Consider the following 26,723-nt stretch of genomic DNA (forward strand, 5'->3'; position numbering starts at 1 on the left):
GAATCCCTGTAATTGGTCTTCGTGGGAAATATTTGATCTCTTGTCAACTTGTTTAATGCACTTTATGCTGCTTTAACTATTTACCCCATAAGATGGGCATCTGTTTTGTGCCTTTAAATATACACAAGTTAAGAGACTGAGGTCCGGAGAGAAAGGGGAGGGTTTGGGTATAGGGGGGGTTAGTGGACTTGGGTAGGGGCACTTTGGTTTTATTACTATGTAAACTTTTTCACTTTTTGTACTCTTATCGGCTTAATATGCCTATAAACATACTATGACATAACAAACTAAGCAAAAAAAAAAGTAATTTCCTACCATGATGCGAACCAGGATGGAGACAGCGTATGAATGCAAAATTGATTATGTCTCCGGTTAGTGTTCTCTGAGTCGGGGAAATTTTTTTTTTAATATATACAAAGCCAACATTTTAATTGGATAGACCTTTCAATGGTTCTAAAGGCAAGACATTTTACTTTATTGCATTAAAAGGGAAGTTCAGTATTTATTATTATTTTTTTTTTTTTAATAATCATACTTGCCTAGGTGGATGCAGCATCTCCCCCCCCCCCCCCCCCCCCCCCCCCCCCCCCTGTCTGTAAAACTGAAAACCGAGCGATCAAACATCACTGATCACTTTGTTTTCAGTTCTCTGTGAGCAGAGAGCTGCTGACTGTCGGTCATCGCTGTCTGCTCTGCCTCCCCTGCACTCACTGGAGCGCTGGGTTGTGTAGGGTGCGGGAGCAGCTTTTAGCAGAGGCTGGGCCAGGTGCCGGACCAGGGTTTTGGGTGGATCCTGACCAGCTTTAGGTTGTCAGCAGGCTTCAGCCAGCTGTCTGGTGAAAACTGGTTACAGGAGTGCAGAACAAACTGTGATTAACAAAGGGGAAGTACAGCCAAACAAGCTTTGGTTGTACGTCTTTAAGGTACAAAATGTCCAAGTAGTTGTATGGCAACCTCCCTCCCCACCCCATATACTTACTGAGTCCTATGTCGATCCAGCACTGTGCCCTTCTGCAGCAGCGCTCGTCTCTGTTCCTCTCCTCACAGGACACAAAGGTAGCAGGAGCCATTGGCTCCTGCTGCTGTCAATCACATTCTGTGGGAGGGAGGGGGTGGGGCCGTGCTGTGCTGTGTGTCTCTATGGATGCAAAGCAGGGCTCAGGAGCACGCCCGCATGTTTGTCCTCATAGCACACAGCTTTCTATGGGGGCACATGCAGAAAATGCAGAGAGGAAGCCCTGGCCAGGGACTCCGGAAAAGGGGGCTTGGGGCTGCTATGTGCAATACCATTGCACAGAACATGTAAGTAAACCATGTTTATTATTTATGGCAACATTTTTAAGCCTTTACAAGAGCTTTAAAGTAGTGTAAAATCCTTTTTAGGTTTAACCTTAAAGCGGTGGTTCACCCATAAAAACGACTTCCCCCTATTACACTGCCCCCCCGCATTACAATACGATTATGCCTTTAATTTTTTTTTGGCTGCTGTACATACCTGGGTACAGCTATTCACCCGTGTCCTCCGGGTTGCGAGTCCCGCGGGAGTGGGCGTTCCTACCATGGCGGTGATTGACGTTTTGACTAAAAAACGAGCTCCCCCCGTCGCGTAAGCAGCGTCACGATTGGCGGAAGGAGCCGAACGGCGAGTCGGCGCTATACTGCTTTCTCCAGTCGTGACGCGGCTTACGCAACGGGGGGAGCTCATTTTTTAGTCAAAACGTCAATCACCGCCATGGTAGGAACGCCCACTCCCGCGGGACTCGCAACCCGGAGGACACGGGTGAATAGCTGTACCCAGGTATGTACAGCAGCCAAAAAAAAATTAAAGGCATAATCGTATTGTAATGCGGGGGGGGCAGTGTAATAGGGGGAAGTCGTTTTTATGGGTGAACCACCGCTTTAAGTCTTTGTCACATTTGGAAAGATTCACCCTCTCTTTGCCCCAGTGCCCATTGTCCTTGGGGCAGAAAGTAATTTCTCCAGAAGAGGACGTGATGGGGAAATATTTCAATGAGCAACATCTGTTCCTGTGACAACTGTCCTAAGGGTCGCTTCACACCACAATTTCTACCTTCCTGATGTGTTTCTGCATGCATGTTTTTGATGTGTTCCAGTTTTGGTTTTGTTTTTTTCCTCTCTTTGTGTGTGTGTGTGTTTTTTTTTTTTTGTTTTTTTTTTTCATTTCAATTAAGGACAATTGAAGACTTGTGTTCTAGTGTGTGTTTTGATGCATTGTTCCATGTTGCATGTTGCGTTCTACTTTTGGCAACTGTTCTGGAACACTGCACTAGTGTGAACTAGGGCCATTGGGATCTGTGTTAAGCACTGCCAATGCATTTTTTTATGCAGACTAAAAACACACTGGGCCGCATCTGGTGTGAACCAGCATTTTTCCCATGACGGTGAGATTTCCTGTTGCTTCTTGTTGTATATCCAGGACAGATAATGAAGGAAAATTGCTCTATCCCTTTCAGCCCAGGTTTTAGGAAGATTGAATAACATGAACTATTATGCCGCGTACACGCGATAATTTTTCGGCATTAAAAAAAACGATGTTTTTCGGCATGTAGAAAAAACAAAATTTTTCCAACTTCATCATTAAAACGACGTTGCACCCACACACCATCATTTAAAAAAAAAATGCTCTAGCAAAGCGCGGTGACGTACAAAACGTACGACGGCACTATAAAGGGGAAGTTCCATACAGATGACGCCACCCTTGGGGCCGCTTTAGCTGATTCCGTGTTAGTAAAAGACGATTCGCGCTTTTCTGTCTGTTATAGCGTGATGAATGTGCTTACTCCATTACGAATGGTAGTTTTACCAGAACAAGCTCTCCCGTCTCATAACTTGCTTCTGAGCATGCGCGGGTTTTTAACGTTGTTTTAGCCCACACACAATCATTTTTTACAACCCGATAAAGACATTGTTTAAAGCATCGTTAAAAAAATGCAGCATGTTCAAATTTTTTTTTTTTTGTCGTTTTTCAGAACCTGAAAAATTATGTGAAGCCCACACACGATCATTTTAAGTGTCATTTTTTAAAAACAACGTTTTTTTCATGCCGAAAAATGATCGTGTGTACGCGGCATTAGAGATTTATATATCATTGTGCTGTTATATAATTAGTTGGATAAAGAACCAGAAATTGGAAACAGTTTTGCCATTCTGAATAATCCTACATCCAATATTTGCTTGCAATGTAACAAACTTGGGTTTCGTCTTCAGTAATAATCTATAGAGATGTTGAAAAGTGTATGTTTAGTAGACTGATGGTCATCTTCTTTTTTTCAAAGAGTTAAAATAAAAAATGTTCTTAGTTATATGGTTTGAATCGCTGTGTAGTCTATTTTTGTCTGTAGAACAGAAATTAAATACGGCAATTCGCAGAACTTCCTGATCAGCAAATTCCCTGAGTAATTGCCCTTTTCTAATTGTGCTTTGAGTCAACCCTCTGATACCAGGAAGGAATAATAATGTGAACAGTTGGAGCATCTATCTATATTGTATTAATTTACATTGTTTATATGTCCTTTATCCACTTGACCTGAAGATTTACCCCTCTCATGACTATTTTTTTGCGATACGACACTGGGTTACTTTAACTGACAATTGCGCAGTCATGCAACGCTGTACATAAATTTTATGTATTTTTTTTGTTTTTAGCGCAAAAAAAAAATGGAAATTGTAATAGAAAAACAATATATTTTTTTCTTCTTTCTGCTATAGGGCATATCCAATAAAAAATGTCAATATATGTACACACACTCATTGTCATAAGTTTACATACCCTGGCAGAATGTATGAGAACACAAAAACATTTCTTTCACTCATGGTTAGTGTTTGGCTGAAGCCATTTATTATCAATCAACTGTATTTACTCTTTTTAAATCAAAATCACAACAGAAACTACCCAAATGACCCTGATCATAAGTTTACAATACCCTGTTGATTTTGGCCTGATAACATGCACACAAGTTGACACAAAGGGGTTTGAATGGCTATTAAAGGCGACGATCCTCACCTGTGATCTGTTTGCTTGTAATTAGTGTGTGTGTATAAAAGGTCAACGAGTTTCTGGACTCCTGACAGACCCTTGCATCTTTCATCCAGTGCTGCACTGATGTTTCTGGATTCTGAGTCATGGGGAAAGCAAATGAATTGTCAAAGGATCTGCGGGAAAAAGGTAGTTTAACGGTATAAAACAGGGAAGGGATATAAAAAGATATCCAAGAAATTAAGAATGTCAATCAGCAGTGTTCAAACTCTAATCGAAGTGGAAAATGAGGGGTTGAAAACAAACTACGGGCAGGTAGACCAACTAAAAATTTCAGTCATAACACCACCAGGAAAATTCTTTGGAAAGCAAAGAAAAACCCACAAACAACTTCAGGTGAAATACAGGACTCTGTGGTGTGGCTGTTTTTTTTTTAAGATGCACAATAAGGAGGCTCTTGAATAAAGATGTGCTGCATGGTCGAGTCACCAGAAGAAAGCCATTACTACGCAAATGCTTCAAAGTATCCCACTTACAATACGCCAAACCGCACAGAGACAAGCCTCAAACCTTCTGGCACAAAGTCATTTGGAGTGATGAGAACAACCATAAACGCTACATTTGGAGAGGAGTCAACAAGGCCTATGATGAAAGGTCCGCCATTCCTACTGTGAAACACGGAGGTGGATCGCTGATGTTTTGGAGATGTGTGAGCTACAAAGGCACAGGAAATTTGGTCAAAATTGTTGGAAAGATGAATGCAGTATGTTATCAAAAAATACTGGCGGAACATTTGCATTCATCAGCCAGGAAGCTGCGCATGAGACGTACTTTGACATTCCAACATGACAATGATCCAAAACACAAGGCCAAGTTGACCTGTCATTGGCTACAGCAGAATAAATTGAAGGTTCTGGAGTGGCCATCTCAGTCTCCTGACCTCAATATCATTGAGCAACTCCGGGGAGATCTCAAACCTGCAGTTCATGCAAGACAGCCCAAGAATTTACAGGAACTGGAGGCTTTTTGCCAAGAGGAATGAGCAGCTTTACCATCTGAGAAGATAAAAAGCCTCATCCACAAACACCACAAAAGACTTCAAGCTGTTATTGATGTTAAAGGGGGTAATACACGGTGTTAATTGGAGTATGTAAACTTTTTCTCAGGGTCATTTGGGTAGTTTTTGTATATCGGTGTGTGTGTGTGTGTGTGTGTGTGTGTGTGTATGTGTATATATGTATGTATATATATATATATATATATATATATATATATATATATATATATATATATATATATATATATATATATATATATAATCTCGATCGTGTGAGGGATTAGCTCGTGGGGATCACCTTTTCTGAAACACAGTCCGCAAGCAGGCACTTTCTTTTAAGTCTGGCGGATGCCAGATTTAATTGTAAAAATGGTTTGCAGGTAAAAATAAACAAAACGGTAAATTAAATCTTTGCCGTCTGGCGCTAAACTAAACAAACAGGATCTCCTCTCTATACAGTGCGGGGCTGGTCCCCATCACCCACAAAATAACAATAAATCAAACCTTTTCTTGCAGTTACTTTCCATAGAGCCCCTCACACTCAGGTTCCCTCCCGAGTCTCCAAAAATCCCAGCACACTGTTGTGCTCTCTTTCTGGTCTTTTAAAGTCCACCTGACTGTGGACTCCAGTGGACCCAAACATCCGGACCGGATTCCTAGCCAGCCCCAGAGGCTGTGAAACCCTGACCGGATTCCGGTTCACTCCCTCATAATGGAACGAATGCGAGGTGAAATGTACCTATTGTCATGTCACAATATATATATATTAGGGATGCACCGATATATCGGAGACCGATACATATCGGGCGAAAATAGCTCTTTTGGGGAAATGCCAAAACAACAAAAAATTTGCCGCTAATGACCCACCTCCCCTCAGGGCCGATCCAGCTGTGCGTAGGGCCCCACCTCCCCCTCATTTTTTTCTTATAACAGAAACAATGGCCGCCGGTCGGTGCCGCCGCCGACTGAGTGTCCGCCAACTCCACCCACTGAATCATGACTCGCTACTGTCAGTCTGTCAGGTGACGTGACGCCGCATGAGTCCATGACAGCCGCCACCACGGTTGTTTATGGGAGTTGTAGACTTGATTGGTTTATTTAACCACTTAACCACCAGCCGCCGTCATATAACGGCGGCAAGGTGGTTGCTTAACTGGGGGTCGCCGTTATTTAACGGCGCCCACCAGAAGCAGTAATGCGCGCCGCCTCGGGCGCGCACACTGAAAATTCTGTGCGCGCCGGGTCTATGAGACCCGGCGCTACACAGATCTCGGTAATTGACCGACAACCGCGGTCTTTTACCATGTGATCGCGCCGTCCAATGACGGCGCGATCACAGGTAAACAAACCGGCGTCATTTGATGACGCCGGTTCCTCCCTCCTCTCGCTGTACCGATCGATACAGTGTGAGAGGGGGGAGCGCGGGGTGTCAGCAGCGCTGTGGATGGATCTGTGACTATTGCAGTCACAGATCCAGCCATCCCTGCATTAACCCCTGCAATACTCTGGCTTCCCTGTGCAATACTCTGCATTAACCCCTGCAATACTCTGGCTTCCCTGTGCAATACTCTGCATTAACCCCTGCAATACTCTGGCTTCCCTGTGCAATACTCTGCATTAACCCCTGCAATACTCTTCCTTCCCTGTGCAATACTCTGCATTAACCCCTGCAATACTCTGCCTTCCCTGTGCAATACTCTGCATTAACCCCTGCAATACTCTGCCTTCCCTGTGCAATACTCTGCATTAACCCCTGCAATACTCTGCCTTCCCTGCGCAATTACTCTGCAATACCCCCTGCGCGATAATCTGCAATACCCCCTGCGCGATACTCTGCAATACCCCCTGCGCGATACTCTGCAATACCCCCCGCGATACTCTGCAAAAACCCCGCGCGATACTCTGCAATGCCCCCGCGCGATACTCTGCAATGCCCCCGCGCGATACTCTGCAATGCCCCCGCGCGATACTCTGCAATGCCCCCGCGCGATACTCTGCAATGCCCCCGCGCGATACTCTGCAATGCCCCCGCGCAATACTCTGCAATGCCCCCGCGCAATACTCTGCAATGCCCCCGCGCAATACTCTGCAATGCCCCCGCGCAATACTCTGCAATGCCCCCGCGCAATACTCTGCAGTACCCCTTGCGCAATACTCTGCAGTACCCCTTGCGCAATACTCTGCAATACCCCCCGCGCAATACTCTGCAATACCCCCCGCGCAATACTCTGCAATACCCCCCGCGCAATACTCTGCAATACCCCCCGCGCAATACTCTGCAATACCCCCCGCGCAATACTCTGCAATACCCCCCGCGCAATACTCTGCAATACCCCCCACGCAATACTCTGCAATACCCCCCACACAATACTTTGCAATACCCCCCACACAATACTCTGCAATACCCCGGCCAATACTCTGCAATACCCAGAAAATACTCTGGGGGAAAAAATGTGTTTTAACCACTTCCCGCCCACGTCATATGAGGTCCTTGACTTTGTGCAGGGATATCTAAATGATGCCTGCAGCTACAGGCATCATTCAGATATCATTTTTTTCAGCCGGCGATTCTCTACACCATAAGAACGATCATGGCGGCTGTTCCGCCTCTTGATCGTTCTTACGGGAGGCAAAAGTGGACGTCCCCACTCCCTTCGCCCTCCGGTGTTTCTTCTGACTCACCGCTGCGATCGAAGCCAGGATCATTTTTTTTTTTTTGTTTTTTTTCAGGCTTCCCAGCCTAGAGGTGAGATGTGGGGTCTTATTGACCCCATATCTCACTGTAAAGAGGACCTGTCATGCTATATTCCTATTACAAGGGATGTTTCCATTCCTTGTAATTGGAATAAAAGTGATCAAAACATTTATTTTTGGGGGAAAACGTGTCAAACTAAAATAAATAAAGTAAAATGAACAATAAAAATAAAAAATAAATATTTAAAGCGCCCCTGTTCCCGCGTGCTCGTATACAGAAGCGAATGTGTACGTAAGTCCCGCCCACATATGAAAACGGTGTTCAAACCACACATGTGGGGTATCGCTGCGAACGTTAGAGCGAGAGCAATCATTTTGGCCCCAGACCTCCTCTGTAACTAAAAACATGTAACCAGTAAAAACATTTAAAACGTCGCCTATGGGGATTTTTAAGTAGCGAAGTTTGGCGCCATTCCACAAGCGTGTGCAATATTGAAGGGTGACATGTTGGGTATCTATTTACTCGGCGTAACTTCATCTTTCATATTATGCAAAAACATTGGGCTAACTTTAATGTTGTTTTTTTTAAAAAGCACAAAACTGTTTTATTTCTCAAAAAAATGCGTTCGAAAAATTGCTGTGCAAATACCATGCGCGATAAAAAGTTGCAACGACCGCCATTGTATTCTCTAGGGTCTTTGCTAAAAAAGCATATATAATGTTTTGGGGTTCTGTGTAATTTTCTAGCAAATAAATGATGATTTTTACATGTAGGAGAGAAATGTCAGAACTGGTCTGGGTGCTCCAGAACACCTGATGGTGCTCCCTGCATGTTGGGCCTCTCTATGTGGCCACGCTGTGTAAAAGTCTCACACATGTGGTATCGCCATACTCGGGAGGAATAGCAGAATGTGTTTTGGGGTGTATTTTGTGGTATGAATATGCTGTGTGCGAGAAATAACCTGCTAATATGAAACTTTTGTGGAAAAAAAAAAAAAAAAAAAAAAAAAAACTTGATTTTGCAAAGAATTGTGGGAAAAAATTACAACTTCAAAAAACTCACCATGCCTCTTTCTAAATACCTTGGAATGTCTTCTTTCCAAAAAGGGGTCATTTAGGGGGTATTTGTACTTTTCTGGCATGTTAGGGTCTCAAGAAATGAGAAAGGCCGTCAGTACTTCAGATGTGATCAAATTGATACATTTTCAGTAATTGGTACCATAGCTTGTAGACCCTATAACTTTCACCCAGACTAAATAATAACCCAATTTTTTTTTTTTTTTAACCAAAGATATGTAGCAGTATACATTTTAGGCCAAATTTATGAAGAAAAATTCATTTTTTGCAAAATTTTATAATAGAAATGAAAAAAAATTCATTTTTTTACAAAATTTTCGTTCTTTTTTCATTATTAGCGGAAAAAATAAAAACCGCAGAGGTGATAAAATACCACCAAAAGAAAGCTCTATTTGTGGGAAAAAAAGGACAAAAATTTCATTTGGTTACAGTGTTGTATGACTGAGTTATTGTCATTCAAAATGTGAGAGCACCGAAAGCTGAAAATTGGTCTGGTTATTAAGTGGGTTTAAGTGCCCAGTTGTCAAGTGGTTAATAAAGTATATTAGGATTACTAAAATGTATGGAGCATCCTATCAAAGTAATCTATTTCTTTGATAGGATGCTCCATACATTTTTGCAATCCGACTGTACTGTTTTAAGTAAAAAAAAAAGTTTTAAAAAATAAAGGTAAAAATGAATGTCCCCCTACCCCTGTGTGCATTGGAAACACAAGTGGGATGCACCTACGTACAATAAGAACAATTGCACTACAGATGTTTGGTACCGCCCCACGTGCCAGAGCGCAGTAATTATTGGGCCAATATTCATGGATAACTGAACTGATTACTGGGTTTTTAAAGCATCATCTATGGATATTTTGGGGCTACTGTATTTTGTCACCGTTTTACGGGCGCAGTTTTTAACCCTGGCATGTTGGCTATCGGTGTAACTTTGAGTTTTTCAATTCTGGTTATTTTAAATCAATGAAGCTAATTAAAATGTCTCATGTAATACATACAATTATTTAAAAAAAACATTTAAATAGGGGGAAAAAAGAAAAGCAATTTTCGGTTTCGGACTGACGTTTTTTTTTTTTTTTTCATTTCGGTTCTGAAATTTCCATTTCAGTGCACCTCTAATTAATATATATATATATATATACACAAAATTCATATCGCACACGCTGTATGTAATTTTTTTTTATATATATATATATATATATATATATATATATATATATATATATATATATATATATATATATATATATGTGTGTGTGTGTGTGTATGTATGTATGTATGTATGTATGTAGCGCTACCCCCTCAGGAGCCGCTGGTTGATTTGGGATCGGCGTATTAAGTTACCTCTAATCGTTGTCTAGGGGTGATGGTAGTGAGTAGAGCAGTAAACGAATGTCCAATCAGCGAATAAGGTTTTCTGAATGCTTTATTTCTCGGCCCAACGCGACCGACATCAACATGAGGTAGACAGAAAAGGTTGATGAAGTAAGGGAACTTTGCGGTATCAGGCTTGGATAGAAGAGCAATCCTGCTATTCTGTAGTTGCATTAACGTCGCCACTCCAGCCAGAGTGGGTGAAGTGCCCCCGGACAGACCTCTGCCACAGGCCTGCCAGCCGAGGTGCCACTTTAAGATTGCTGGGAAGGAACAAGTCCCTGCCACGGACTTGGCTCTGATTAGATTAAATTACGATGCCAGATGAGGCCTCTGCCACAGGCTCAATGCTGAAAATGTGAACAGCAGAGCGAATCCTCCCAATGAATTGCGTCAAGGTCACCGGTTGACAGTTAAAGTGTACCTGTCGGTCTCCCTGTCACCAGATCCCCGATGGTTCGTTCAAGTCTCTCAGACAGCCTGCCTCTGGGTTCTCCCCGAGCGGATCCCCCACCGCACAGCACGCAGCCTAGGATCTCTTCAGTAGAGCTGGGGACCCAGTAAATCACTGGGGCCCTGGTAGCATCAGTTGCTCCAGGCCATGAGGGCCCAGAGTCAGGAATTCCGCGTTGCGCGCGACCCCAGGCCAGGTAGGCCATAGTGGTGGGGCCCGCGATGTGCGCACACCCTAAAGGTGGGTGCCGCACCTGGAACCAGGAACCCGCGAAAGAACCAAGAACAACGGCATCCGCCACAGAAATACTCCTCCCCAGCATGCCCCGCGAGGGAAAACTCCTCTAATTGGCTGCTAAGAAGAAGCGGCTCCGCCTGGACCTCTCTGGCGCCACCTGCCGCCCAGGGATGGTACCGCATCCCTAGAACGCAGTCTGGCCCACAGAACAATCCAGATTTGGCGACAGCCAAATTTAACACAATTAGGAATGAGAGCAACTTACCTCTCTCATTCCCCCACTAACTTTAGCGTAGTGCCCTTACTGATATATATATATATATATATATATATATATATATATATATATATATATATATATATATATATATATAATATAAATAAATGCATACAGCGTGTGTGATATGAATTTTGTATTTATTTTATTTATACTAGTAATGACGACGATTAGCGACTTGTAGCAGGACTGCGATATTGCGGCAGACAATCTGACACTTTGTGCTAACCAGTGACGCTAATACAGTGATCAGTGCTAAAAATATGCAGTGTCGCTGTACTAATGAAACTGGCAGGGAAGGGGTTAAACATTTTAGGGCAATCAAAGGGTTAAATCTGTGCCTAGCCAGTGTTTCTGTGTACACTGTGTTGCTTTCACTAAGGGATGTGATTTGATTTTATTCCCGGTTTTGCAGGGAAACAAAATCCACTACCTCTCTGCTGACAGGACGGAGCTCTGCGTTGTTTACTTATGCAGAACTCTGTCCTGTGTGTCTCCTCTATCAGCAGGTCTCGGCAGTCATCCATTGGCCAGCACCCGCTTATCGCCACTAAAGGAGACACTGGGATGGATTTACTAAAGACAGATCTACTGTGCACTTTGCAAATGCAGCTGCACTCCCCAACAGTATTTGCTCCAAAGCTTAGTAAATGAGGGGAAGCTCTGCTGACTTCCATCATCCAATCATGTGCAGGCAAAAAATGTTTTTTTTTTTTTTTTTCCTTGCATGTGTTTTTTTTTTTTTTTTGCAAAGTGAAGCATCGCCTCATTTCTGGAGCAAATGCCCTTGCACAGTGCAAATACACTTGCAAAGTGCCATTTAGTAAATGAACCGCAGTGTGCACACAAAGGGCCAGATTCACATAGAGATACGACGGTGTATCTCCTGATACACCGTCGTATCTCTGCGTTTCGTCGGTCGTATCTATGCGACTGATTCATAGAATCAGTTCCGCATAGATATGCCTAAGATCCGACAGGTGTAACTTCGTTACACCGTCGGATCTTAGGCTGCAATTCCAGGCCGGCCGCTAGGTGGCGTTTCGGTTTATTTACGCGACGATTATGCAAATGAGGAGATACGCCGATTCCAAAACGAATGACCGCCCAGCGCTTTTTTTTTTAAGTCGTTTGCGTTCGGCTTTTTCCGGCGTATAGTTACCCCTGCTTCTATGAGGCGCAGCCAATGTTAAGTATGGCCGTCGTTCCCGCGTCGAATTTTGAAATTTTACGTTGTTTGCGTACACCGATTCACAAAAGCACTGGACGCAAGTTACGCTCACGCGGAAACCAATGACGTCCTAGCGACGTCATTGGGAGCAATGCACGCCGGGAAAATTTGCGGACGGCGCATGCGCAGTTAAATCGGCGCGGGGACGCGCCTGTTTTAAATACTACACTCCCCCTAGCCGCGGAATTTGAATTCCGCCTGGGGATTTAAGATACGCCGCCGCAAGTTTTGAGGTAAGTGCTTTGTGAATTAGCATTTGCTTTAAAAAATTGCGGCGGCGGATCTTAAATCACATAGGTTACGCGGATCTAAAGATCTGCTAACCTATGTGAATCTGGCCCAAAGAGTCCATACTATACGTTGCAAGTTGCTGATCTGCATTACTTGTTAATACACAAGGGCAGTCTAGGCACCTCAATCTTGGGCTCTGCCACTCTCAGTGACAGGTTTACTTTAACTTGCCTACCAGCATAATATACTGCTATATAGTGATAACTGTGTCACTTATCTGCAGTGTGAAAAGTTTATTTGAGCTGGCGCATTCTAGGGCGGGGAAGGTATTGGCAGGAAATGGAGCTGCAGAGTTGTTATAGAAATTTGCAATCTGCCTACAGTTTGGCACAGTGTATTATCCACAAATGAACACTTGTGCGCTGATTGATTTTAGTTTTTTATTTATTTAAAAAAAAAAGGGGGATAATGTAAATCTACATGTACTGTCATCTGTGCAGGGAAGGAGATTGTGGCTTATCCTGGTGGTCCAGTGATGTAGGATTAGATACAAGCACAGCCTTACAGCCCATAACCTCTTCTGTCTGTTACCATTGTTAGGAGATTAAAGCGGAGGTCCGGCGTTTAAAAAAAATAATAATAATAATTAAAAGTCAGCAGCTACAAACACTATAGCTGCTGACTTTTAATAAGGACACTTACCTGTCCAGGGTGCCCGCAATGTCAGCAGCCGAAGCCTAGCAATCGCTCGGGTCTCTGCTGCCCCACCGCCATCCTCTGTTGCGGCTCCACTTTCCGGTTCCCTACTGCGCATGCGCAAGTCGGCCGCACTATGAATGGGCGGATGTCTCCTGGGACACACACAAGGTCCCAGAAGACACTGTTCCCCATTTCCCAGGAGGAGAAGAAAGAAGACCAACGCGGACAAGAAAGTGGCAGATTAGGACAATCTTCCTAGTAACATCCACTTCTGGTAAGTATAAAAATAAATATATATAATTTTTTTTCAATCAAAACACAATAATGTGAATTTCGATTAAAACCTTTTAGGTGGTTGTAAACCCTTGCATATATCCAGTGAAGTGACTGGCCTCGGGTGATACAGAGATGAAAGAAATCCTACTGCATATGTTGTACCTGTTTATCTACCGTAATTTCTTCTCTATAGCCACTCAACGTCCATAATTTATAAAGCTTATCTGAACTGTCAGAAAAAAGCGTAGCGGGGAACACTGAAGAAATGCACTGAAACCCCCCCCCCCCCCCTCATACCGCACATGGGAACAGAGCTGAGATGCTGAAGGTCCCTTCCCTGTCACCTTTTTTTCTCTTGGTGTCAGGAAAACTTGCCAGAAGTGATTCATGCTGATTGCAGAGGAACGAAGTAGCATAAAGAATGACACTTCGTGCTCTGGATAGAGACAAGTACACACGGTAGAGGGATATGCTCATATTTTATGCCTGATGTTTACAACCACTTTAAGCACACAGTTTCTATGCATTTCAAAGCAGTTTGTCCCAAAACATCACACCCCAACAATCAATCCTGTTTTGTGTGCAAGCACATAGCTAGCTAAATGGTCATTTTGAAGTACTGATCATTCCACCAGTGCAAAGTAGTCAATGGAGGAATGGGCCTTATGCACACTAATGCCGCGTACACATGAACGGAAAATCCGTCAAAACCATGCGCGTCGGAATTGCATACAGACAATTGGAATTTCCTCCAAGAACTTTTCTTGTCGGAAAACTTGAGAACCACCTCTCAAATTTTTCTTGGCGGAAATTGCGACAGAAAAATTCCGATGGAGCCTACACACAGTCGGAATTTCTGACCAAAAGCTCACATCGAACTTTTCTTGACGGAATTTCAGATCTTGTGTACGTGGCATAAGTGTTTAGAGACTGTGCTTGAGATTCCAGTATTTCGTGTGGGTGGAGGACACTGGTGTATTGTCTAACTGTGCTGCCATCTGAATGGGCTGAAAGCTCCTGTGGTAGAAGTGTAGCTCAAGTGGTACTGATAAAGTGTAAATACAGCGATACAGGTATGCTGCTCTTTCTGGTAGTCCAGTCTCATGGAGCCAACATGGATGCTTCTCAAAAGCATCTTGAACCACTAAATGGGCCACTATAGGTATTCGCCGACTGAATCCACCAAATTGTACACAATAGCCTTGCTGCCTTCTTCGGTTCAGGGTAACCACTACTAAAACACAAACAAAGGAAGAAGGCACACCAGCCTAGTGCTTTACCGTATAACTTTAATAAATATTAAAAGTCAAACTTACTCACAAAAGAAGAAAGACACAGGCTTAACCTGAACAATAGCCACCCAACGTTAGTGCTCAGCGTGTTTTAAGGGCCATGCCCTCTTCCTCTGAGCTTTAAAGCGTAACTTCACTCTTTTGGTGATAAAAAAAAAAAATAACATTCCCTGGGTAATCTATGTACATTACAAGGATTTTACCAAACTTTGTTGAAGATTCCTACTGTTTTTTCTAAAGAAATCCCTGTGTGTTTATCTGTCTATGTGGTAAATTAATCTAATGGGAGTGGTTTCATAATTATCTGCTGCACCTGCAGGGCTCCCAATGAGGAAAATTGCAGCATCTGCATTTTTAGATGTGATTTCCGATTGGGAGTATCTCATCAAAAAAAAATTTTTTTGAAGGGAATGCCTGATATCTGACTTTTTATATCTTGGTAGAAACTTTTGGAAAAAACAGTGAGCCAATCACACAAGCAGGAAATTCTGTGTGCAGAACACTTGCAGGTTGCCATATTGCATTGCATTTTACAGAAAACTACGTAGCTGAAGATCGAAAAGGAAAGGTCAATTTTAATAACCAATTAGACTTAGCCCTGGTTCACACTGGGTACGATTTGGAATGATTTGAGATGCGATTTGACATGTCAAATCGCATCTCAAATCGGCGGCAATTGTCGGCAATGGCACTGTCCTAATCAGTGCGACGCCGCATCTGCGATTTCAAAAAGTAGTTCCTGTACTACCTTTTGCGATTTTGGGCCGCGATTTACATTAAATTGCGGCCGAAATCGCGGTAAAATCGCGCAATTTACCGCGATTTTGAATTCGCAGCAGTGTGAACCTAGGCTGAGAGGAAGTATACCCAGAGGCTGGGTTCACACCTATGCCGGTTTCCCTGCATCCAATTCTCATTACAGGATATTGTGACAGGCTCTGGTATACATATGTTATGTGCTGCCCATGATTGTGAATGAAATCCCAACTTGTGTACCATAACGTGCACTTGTTGTAAATTGGCTCTTAAGGCCCGTACACACGATCGGATATTCCGACAACAATTGTGTGATGATAAAATCTATAATAATATATTACACGGCTGTATGAGTACGCGATTAGTGTCAGCAGCTGCTCTTGCAATTATTATTGATTAGCCATTGGCACTAGTAGGTAACTCGCAAGATCTTGTATACTGAACAATTGTCCGATGGACATGTTTTGTCGGATAATCTGACCGTCTGTATGCTCCATCGGACAATTGTCGCAATTTCCGACAACAAATGTTGGATGGTGATGCTCTTAAATTGTCCGACAACAAATGTGTTCCGTCGGACTAAAATCAAAAGTACAAACGCGCATTCTTCGAACCAATGCTAACCATTAGACAACATTAGCAGAAGTTGCCCAAAGGGTGGCGCTAAAGAGTAGAAAAATCAAGTAGTTTCGAGAATGTTGGCTGAAAAGTGCACGGACAACGCCCTTTGGACAAAAATCCATGGATTTGTCCACTGGAAGTGCGATCGTGTGTATGAGGCTTAAGTCACTGACCCAGAACAAGCATGCAGAAAGTTAAATCAAAACTTGTGATCTGCATATTTGTCTGTAACTCGAAGTCAGGGGCAGCCAGAAAAATGGCATTACCCTGCCTATTTGTCTCATGAAAAGACTTTTTAAGTGAAACATCCACATAAAATGTATTTTATGAACCAGCTTGGAATGGTTTAGTTCCCTTTAAGGTGCCAGCCAAGGTGGTGAGGGCAGCCTTCACTGGCATACTGCTGCAGCATCTGTCGCTGGAAAGTAGATTACACTGGAGGCTCAACTATAGGAGTCCTTTCTGGTACTCGATGTTTGCTCTGTGCTGCACTGGCAGCGCGGCTGGCTGCTCGACCACATTCATATTGATGTTTTGCCGTTTTCAGCACTTCCTCCCTAAGGGTACCCCATGGTGTCGTCATTTAGGCAGCCAAATTCGCAGCCACACATAATGTGGATCTGTGTCAGTTCCCTCGGAGTGCCTGGCCTGATGTGCAGGCGTGGAGTCTGGCAGCAATGAATAAGCTCTTTCTACAGCCGGCTTAACAGCAGCATCTCATGTTGACTGAGCATCTTTTTCTTTTTTTCCTGCTGCTGTGCCTCTGCATTTGTAACAGACAAGTTCAGTTTTTCACGCACTTGTCCATTTTTTTTTTTCTATCACTAAAAGCATGGTAGCTCGAGGGGGAATGGCACGATTTTGGAGTCTGGAAAGTCTTCACATGGGTAGGTGTGAGCCTGTTAATGTCTCTCTCTTGGAAGTAGTTGATGTGAATGGTTTGGGAGGTGAGTGTTGCTGTACATGGTGTGGATGGATGGATGGATGGATGGATGCTCACTGCATGAAAGCTGGATTAGGATTTGTGCTTTGCGTTTTTACAAGAAGCATCTTTGGCTTGGAAAAGAGGGAGAATCAAATGCATTTCTATATCCATGTTTTATCTTCACGTCATGTTTTACAGCTCCAGGAGAAAGCACGTTGTACAGCTTTGCGTAGTTTTAACCCCTTCGGTAGTGTTTTATTGGAGAATAGAATTGCTAGTCTATACGGTTGACAAGTGGTTTTATTTAAAGGGCCAGCCTACTTAAAGAGGAGAAAAAAAAATCTGCTGAGGCAGCCTAATGCCCCGTACACACGATCCGAAGATCGTACGACTTTTTTCGCTTAATAGTCGCAAGTAGAAATTGAATAGGTTATTAAAGTCACGAAAAAATCGGAAGTGATGTCATGTGTTGCAATGTATTTGTATTGTATTTTCAGACGACAACTGTAGTGACTAAACGAAAATCGTACGATCTGGTATCGTACGAGGAAAATGTTTGTGCTTGTCCGATCTAATAATATCAGATGAACTGTCGTGATTAACTCTCGAAAATAGTGTACACACGATCCGAAAGTCGTACGATTCTTCCTCGGATGATCGTGTTCGTCTGATATTCGGATCGTGTGTACGGGCCATTAGTCCCTTGACCCTGATCCTCACAGTTTAGTAAGGCTTCCAACTGGAACCTGGATGCATCCAGTGAAGTCTGAATAGTCCTTACTTGCTTCTTCTAGGTCGGTGACTCATTAAATTGGCTTGAAGGGATCAGGATGGCAGCTGTAGAGCTTTGCATCTTATAAAAAAACAAAATCGGCAATAGCAGCTCACATAGCGACTCTCCTCCTTCCTTCTATCTTTTTTTGGGGTTTTTTTTTGGTTTTGATACCTAGTTGACCCCTTATGTCTATCAAGAACTCCAGTGCCTACAGTGTTCCTGGATCTACCCCCTTCCTCGGCTAAGTACAATCCAAGTAAAGTCCACCACAGGCAGGTAGACCTGGGAATCCGACATGGTGTGGTAGAGGATCTGAGATCGAAGACTTAAGTGGTTTTCCACTCGCCTAAAAAAAAAAAAAGACTGGTCCAGTTGACATCTGGTTGCCAGTGTTGGCCTCCCCCTTGTATACATTTTAGTTCCCCATATGGCTTTAGTATTTTGAGTCCTCTTATCAAAAGCAAGTATGCAGATCAGGATCTGAGTTTCACGATTTGCATACTTTTTCTGGGTCCGAGGTTGGCAATTCCAGCTTCCATATAGCTCCTAGCAACGGTTTCTTATTTAGCCTTAGCAATAATTGTCATTACTTCTAACTGTAATGAAATTTGGGATTAATGAATTAACTGAATAATTCAAAGTGCAATTCATATTTTTTTGGGGTTAGTGTGGCTAAGGATGATTTGGATTCCCAATGGCATAAGGGAGTTAATACATTACATTTTGCCCTACAAAAGTTATTTGTAGCAGGGAGCACAGGAAAGTATGTGGTACCTTGTAGTCCTTTTTGGCGTGAGGTCCACCAGGGTCTCCACTGTAAACAGAGAGACCATATTCCTCAATGGACCTTGGGGGTAACCCAGTCTGGCATAGCTGGAGTTCTTTCATTGCCCATATCTGCCCCTTCCTGTGCCTGCCCTACTGTTGCCTGCAAAGATTCATGCCAAGGAGTAGTGCCACAGTGGAAGAGATTAACTCCATTCCATCATAATAAAGTTTTTTTGCTAAAGTCCAGACTTTTATAGGGGGAAGTCCCTATGCTTTTTCCCTTGAAGGGTAAAGCCCACATGGAATATTCTGGCAAGCACTCTCTTCCTCAAGCAAAATCCTTAACCCAGCCATACATGGATCAGAGTTCATCAGGGACAAGCCGAATTTCGATCTATGTATGGGCATGGTGGTTGTACAGAAGTTGATCTACCAGTCGACTTATGTATCATAGCCCTGGTTTTCCTGTTGATAGGTGCTGCAGGCTATAACCTGCAGTGCTGATCTGTGTATTCTGATGGTGGGAAGTCTCCTTGCTGTCAGAATACAAAGGCTCAGCTGGGAGGATTCTCCCATCCACCTTGAAAGAATGGATTGGGGAATTCTAGTATTTTTTTTATTTTATTTTTATCCGTTCATCCTGCTGGTTGAACGAAAAATAAATGAGTCATCTATGGGCTGCCTTACCCCAAAGAATAGTCTCCCCACCGAGGGGACCATACAGCAATGGACAGGGCAGCCAACTCCTGTTGCCAAAACTGCCCTAAGTAGGGTTGGCATAGAAATGAAAACAAAGCCGCGCCATAAACAATAAACTATAGTGAGTGCCATTAGTGTAAATGTGTAAAGTCCATATAGTGTTAGTAAACTCAGAACACCCTTGAATCAAAATCCGTCCATATAATGAGGTTAATACCCCGCTGTTAACACAGGTCTCAGAGTAGAAGATTCCTTCAGATATTTCACAGGTAAAACTTCACACCACCAAAGTGACTGGATATGTATAAGTGAACCCTTCACCGATAATGAGAGGCCGCTTACCAGAGGGCAAGCACAAATGAGCAGATGGCTATAGCCCAGCCGCGGCCTTTGGTATTCACAGGATCACCCAGGGACAGATAACAGGAACCGCTCATAAGGTATCGCCATCCAATACATCCGGTAAGACAGTAAGGAAAGAATGCACCATAGCGTAACTCCTTATCAAAAAGGGCGTTTTAATAAGGCATAAAATGTACTTACAAAACATAGAAGTAAAAACAGTGTTTTTAAAATTCAAACGTAGTCGGCCGGCATACAAGGAGCCCTCCTCCTCTGCGCGGTGACGTCACTGCGTGTCCTCCCAGACGCGTTTCGTCATCAACAGGACGTTATCAATTGATAACGTCCTGTTGATGACGAAACGCTACGAAGTTACGCTATGGTGCATTCTTTCCTTAATGTCTTACTGGATGTATTGGATGGCGATACCTTATGAGCGGTTCCTGTTATCTGTCCCTGGGTGATCCTGTGAATACCAAAGGCCGCGGCTGGGCTATAGCCATCTGCTCATTTGTGCTTGCCCTCTGGTAAGCGGCCTCTCATTACCTGTGAAATATCTGAAGGAATCTTCTACTCTGAGACCTGTGTTAACAGCGGGGTATTAACCTCACTATATGGACTGATTTTGATTCAAGGGTGTTCTGAGTTTACTAACACTATATGGACTTTATACATTTACACTTCTGGCAATCACTACAGTTTATTGTTTATGGCGCGGCTTTGTTTTCATTTCTTTGTTATTCTGTGTATCGCACGCCAGCTGCTGCCTCTTATTGTTAGTTTAGTTTAGGTTGATTTATTTATTTATTTATTTTCACAAGCGCAGTTTTTTCTCCACACAGTAGGGTTGGCATACCTTACGCTGTTGGGCATTACAGACAGGCAGTCCCATTTCCCAGGGCAACAAAAAGGTTTCCGTACATTATCATTACTCTGGATATTGCATCTCTTGATGACATCTAGTAAAGGCCCAGGGATATTACCAAGGTATTTACATGTGTATACTAATCTATCCTGTACTCCCCTACTTGGGTACATACCTGAAGTTTGAGGAATGATTCAGTCCGTGAATTTAACTGACCGATGTCAATTTCTGACTGCATGTTGTTTACTTTTAAATGCCATGTATTTCCATGTGGTGTTTTTATGCTTCAATGGTTTAATTTTTAATTGCTGATATTTTATTGATGGATATGTGAGCACTGCGCTGGGTTATAGCAGGATTGTTGTCTGCCTCATAGATATACTATGAAGTGAATGCTGTGCTGGCAAGTCTCGGATACGCCAAGCACTTACTGTACTGCTGGCACACTGTGCCTTACATCTCTGCATATGTTTCCATTGTGATCCAGCTCTGCAGGTAGAACTGAGGTGGAACAAATGTTTTCACTGCATCTGCTGTATCATTCCACTCCAGGCCTGTGTTAACCATTGCTAGGTTTTCACACCCTTCTTTAGCAGATTCTGAGTTATAAGAAATATGCAGTGGCTTCATATTGAGTTTTTTTTATTATTTAAGGGCTGCACCAACTTCATGCATTACCAGCACGATAGAGGGAGCCATGTTGTATGTTCAGGCAACATTTAGGAGCACACGTTTATGAACGATTAAATGGTCCCCTGCCATTTGCCTTAATTTATAATATTGGATCATTTACAGTCTGTAGGGCATAAGTATCCAATTTGTGGCTGGCATATACACAAACTTGTTTTGGGGTTCATTTAGAAAAATAACATTTGTGCTTATTTAAAGTGAACTTGTAAGGTCTCAAACCTATTAAACTAACAGCCAAACAGAGCAACATGGTGATTGTTCATTCCTACAGCTGTGTGAGGAACTTCACATGTGCGCCAAAGAGCTCCGAACCCTAAGGTTTGCTCTATTTGTGTGCTCTGGTCTTTTTCATCCCAGGCCTCCCTCCCGCACTCCATCCCAGGCCTCCCTCCCTTACCTACACCTCCATCTCAGGCCTCCCTCCCTTACCTACACCTCCATCCCAGGCCTCCCTCCCTTACCTACACCTCCATCCCAGGCCTCCCTCCCTTACCTACACCTCCGTCCCTTACCTACACCTCCATCCCAGGCCTCCCTCCCTTACCTACACCTCCGTCCCTTACCTACACCTCCATCCCAGGCCTCCGTCCCTTACCTACGCCTCCATCCCAGGCCTCCCTCACTTACCTACGCCTCCATCCCAGGCCTCCCTCCCTTACCTACGCCTCCATCCCAGGCCTCCCTCCCTTATCTACGCCTCTATCACAGGCCTCCCTCCCTTACCTAGGCCTCCCTCCCTTACCTACGCCTCCATCCCAGGCCTCCCTCCCTTACCTACGCCTCCATCCCAGGCCTCCCTCCCTTACCTACGCCTCCATCCCAGGCCTCCCTCCCTTACCTACACCACCATTCCCAAGCCTCCCACTCACAAACCATCACAGGCCTTCACCTCCACACATCATGCAAGGCCTTACACGGTGCAATGTAGAAGCCTCAGCTGTAGTTCTCAGCACAGTTGTCTCTACTGCTTAACATTCCCACATATTGATATTGTGTTTTGTGTCTTCTTTTTATTCTGAATGGAGTTGTCCTTTAACTTACTGTGGGGAGCATGCGTAATGGGTGAAATGGCTGAAGTGCAGTACATGGGAGGCCAGGATGCTGTTTATTATACTGTAGCCTTTATCAGTTTTGTGTATCTGAAGAGAAAATAAAATATATTTTGATCCTGGTTCTGTAATTATCCTTTCCTGTCCTTTGCATGACTTTTTGATCTGATTGCAGAATGTCTGTGCAGTGATCAGCATAGGAAATAGAAATCTGCCTCAGATTACAGACGTCACCACTGCTATTTTTTTGTTATCAGATATAAATGATTTTACACATGCAAATGTTTTTATGAACGTCGGTCCCCCAGGAGACCTGTATTGAGAGAATTTTGGCACTGCCACTACTGTCGTCCTCTGAAAATGCTACTTGCCTGGCCATGTGTGGCTTCACTTTGAATTTGAGTCACTACCCCAAACAAGCATGTCGATTAGGGAAGTCGAAAAAGTCTAAATACTTGTTCCAGGTTTGTGACTCAAAGTTCTGAATCCACTAGACCAGAATGGTAGCCAAGGATCTAGTATTGGCAAAAGGTAACGTCAGTAGTTGTAGCTTCAATCTGTCCACAGTAAAGCTTCCCTTTAAGATTATTGAATGGTTGGGTAGAAATCCTTGCCATTTTAGATAGCAATGTCTTCTATAAGTTTTTTTTGTTCACCAATAAACGTTTCACCGGTAACCTACTCTAGGTGAGTTTCACCGGTAACCTACTCTAGGTGAGTTTCACCGGTAACCTACTCCTAGGTGAGTTTCACCGGTAACCTACTCCTAGGTGAGTTTCACCGGTAACCTACTCCTAGGTGAGTTTCACCGGTAACCTACTCCTAGGTGAGTTTCACCGGTGACCTACTCCTAGGTGAGTTTCACCGGTGACCTGCTCCTAGGTGAGTTTCACCGGTGACCTACTCCTAGGTTAGTTTCACCGGTGACCTACTCCTAGGTGAGTTTCACCGGTGACCTACTCCTAGGTGAGTTTCACCGGTGACCTACTCCTAGGTGAGTTTCACCGGTGACCTACTCCTAGGTGAGTTTCACCGGTGACCTACTCCTAGGTGAGTTTCACCGGTGACCTACTCCTAGGTGAGTTTCACCGGTAACCTACTCCTAGGTGAGTTTCACCAGTAACCTACTCTAGGTGAGTTTCACCGGTAACCTACTCTAGGTGAGTTTCACCAGTAACCTACTCTAGGTAAGGTTAGTTTCACGGATACCCTACCCTAGGGGAGTTCCGTGGATACCCTACTGTGGGTTAATTTGTAACAGGATATGCTACCTCTGTGTATGGCCCACTGTAAAACCTGCATATGCTGGTGGGTATTGGGTTTTTGTTTAACTGCAGTTTCAATAAGCATGGACAAAATCTGGGCTGTTTCCATGGAAAGTTTATTTATCTCAGAGAGTTAAATGTGTCATTGTGGGGAAAAAAGACCCACATAGGGGCACAGGCCAGTTATTTCAATCTGATATATATGCAATTGAGTTGTTGAATAACTAGATGTTGGTTGTATTAGTAAATTAATGGAATAAACCTCAAATATATGGGATTTTGTAGGCAACAAAAATGAAATTTCATATATGTATAAAATGTGATATTTATTGTAGAAAAATGTACATAAAAAAAAACCTCATGTTGAAAATACAACACATTGCATCAATGATATTGTCAATATTGCACATTTAACTGCTCATAAAGTGGTAGTTTCCATCTACTTGCTGTTCCCTTCATCATTGATTGTGTCAAGGAATACAGTGGAGGGGTTAACCAATGCGTTTCAATGTGAATCACCCAGTTCTAGTCGTCTTAGTAATTTAATATTGCAAATAGAAAAGGCACTTGAATTTTTGTGTCTGGGTTTGGTATGTTCTCTCCGGTAATCGCCTCATAAAAAGTCACGTCCTTCTGCTGAATTAAGCTTTGTCCTTTTCTCAGTCTCCACAGATGGAGGAGCGGAATCCACCACTTTGGTTGATGACAATGGAAGTGAGGAAGAATACAGCTATGAAGAACCCTACCAGGCCAATCCAAGATATCTGCAGCCGGGAGGGGAACAGCTGGCCATTAATGAGGTATGTCTTGTCACTCCATTTAGTTGTCCTGCATGAGTGCTGATGTCTTTTATATACCTGGGTACTTTGGGTTTCAGATGATTGCATACCACGGTGAAAGTATAGCCCGGTTTTGAGGTGTAAATACAGATTATTGCATACCACGGTGAAAGTATAGTCCGGTTTTGAGGTGTAAATACAGATGATTGTGCAGCTTTATGTGCTTTTATTTATCGCTGCAGTCCCACCGGGAAGGCTGCAGCTATAGAATTTTGTTTTCATTCCCATGATACGAGGAATCCATCTTTCCCTATTTATGTATCATAAGAGATTGCATGATTAAAAGAAAAGTATGAAAGTGCTGAGTCATCATCTGACTTGTCCAATGCACAAATCCCCTAATCACGAGGAAACTGGCAGAGCTAGTTATCTTGTGGAGACTTGGAGGAGTGGCCAGACGGGAGTTAAATGAAACCTGTACTGAGAGACTAGAAAGGCTGTCTTTGTTAAAAATGCTAGTTGCCTGGCTGTTATGCTGATCCACTAACTCATGGATATAGTACAAGCTTGAAAACCAGTAGCTCAGACTTCGCCCACAATTTTTTTACAGCATGTTATGGCAAGACCTCCCATTTTTTTGTTTTCGTGTTGGTTAAAAAAAAAATAAAGAATTTTAGAGGATGCAAATCCAATTTTTAAAATAAGTTTTCTGTGGGATTTCACTTCAGTGTGCAACAAACCCTTCCTTCACAAGATATTATAATGGAGCGGCTTTGAACTAAGAATGGGCGAAGCTGGGCACTGCCATTGGGGATGTGTACCAAAGCCAAAATGAAAAAATGTATAAAAAAAACAGCATTTCTTTCTGAACAGAGTTGTCAACTCTCCGTAATATTTCCAACACACACTAACAATATGGCTGCTGTGAGTCCACCCCTTTTGATGGGAGTTATCTATTCCATCAGAGTATTGGCTTTTCTGACCCGGTGATGTTGTGGTATGTGACTGTTTTAATTTAGAAATAAAGCTTAAGAAACAAACATTTGAATGACTTGTTGCAATGAGAATAATTGTTGTGGTTGCCAAAGGGGAAGGTCATGTACTATTGTAGGTTCCTCTTTTCTTCATTAAGATGGTGATGGTGAACTGATTGTCCTCCAGTTACCGAACATCGCTCTGCAATGTTTCCTCCTTTCTCTTGGCTGACTATAGTATTGCATCATTTGTGTAGTAGTGTTTTCAAGAAAAAAACTGTGGAATTATGTATTTTTTTTTTCTGTCTTGTTAAAGGGACATTGTTATCCCAATAATTAGGGTTGTCCCGATACCAATTTTTTAGGACCGAGTACAAGTACCGATACTTTTTTATCAAGTACTCGCCGATACCGATTACCGATACTTTTTTTAAATCTCATGTGTCAGTAGTTTTTTTTAACTTTTTTTTTATTTATTTTTACAATTTTTTTTTTTTTTTTTTTACAATGCTTTATTAATATTTTTTTAAGGGGGTGGGGGGAAATGTACATTGTCAGTGTGTTTTTTATTTAATTTTTTTTTTATTATTATTGCAATTCCTTTTTTTTTTTTATCAGCCCTGTTGGGGGGCTTTGGTGAGATATCAGGGGTCTTAACAGACCTCTGACATCTCCCCTCTGAGACAGAGAAAGGGACTAGGGACACAAAGTCCCCAGTCCCTTTCTCTACAGCCTCAGCTGCGCTGAAAATGAAAGGAGAGAAGCCAGCGGCTTCTCTTCATTCATAAACTGAAACATCGTAATCACAGGAGGTTACAATGTTTCAGTTATGTGAATGGACAGAGTCAGTGATCACTGACTCTGTACATTCGCAAAAGGTAGGAGCCGGTTTACCGGCTCCTACCGCCGCTCTCCATCCTGACAGATCGAGGGGGGACACGGCAGCAGCAAGGAGGGGGGCATGACGGCGGCAGCAAGGAGGGGGGCATGACGGGGGCAGCAAGGAGTGGGGCATGACGGCGGCAGAAAGGAGTGGGGAAACGGCGGCGGCAGCACGGAGGGAGGGATGACGGCGGCAGAAAGGAGTGGGGACACGGCGACAGCACGGAGGGGGAACACACGGCGGCAGCATGGGGGGACACGGCAGCAGGACGGAGGGGGGCATGACGGCGGCAGCAAGGCGGGGGGACACGGCGGCAGCATGGAAAAAGTTGGCAGAATGGAGGGGGAATGGAGGAGGAAACAAGGACAGTCAGCGGTGATCAGTGCTTGTAACTCCCCCACCGCACTGATCACCCTGACTGTCCAGGTATCGGG

The 26,723-nt window shown here is 43.4% G+C and overlaps 1 protein-coding gene across 5 annotated transcripts in view; it reads left to right on the forward strand.

The window, feature by feature from the left end:
• The window catches only part of SPATA13 (spermatogenesis associated 13), a 134,249-nt gene that overhangs the window by 59,498 nt on the left and 48,028 nt on the right, over positions 1-26,723 (forward strand). For 4 of the 5 annotated variants that reach the window (XM_040340509.1, XM_040340510.1, XM_040340512.1 and 1 more), the window contains one exon: positions 24,317-24,453. In XM_040340509.1, coding sequence (XP_040196443.1) covers positions 24,317-24,453 — 137 coding nt within the window. Of the gene's footprint in view, positions 1-16,917; positions 17,163-24,316; positions 24,454-26,723 lie in introns of those variants that run through there. The other variant, XM_040340513.1, reaches the window with a different exon arrangement.

Source organism: Rana temporaria, chromosome 2 (assembly GCF_905171775.1).
Source record: "Rana temporaria chromosome 2, aRanTem1.1, whole genome shotgun sequence".
NCBI lineage: Eukaryota > Metazoa > Chordata > Amphibia > Anura > Ranidae > Rana > Rana temporaria.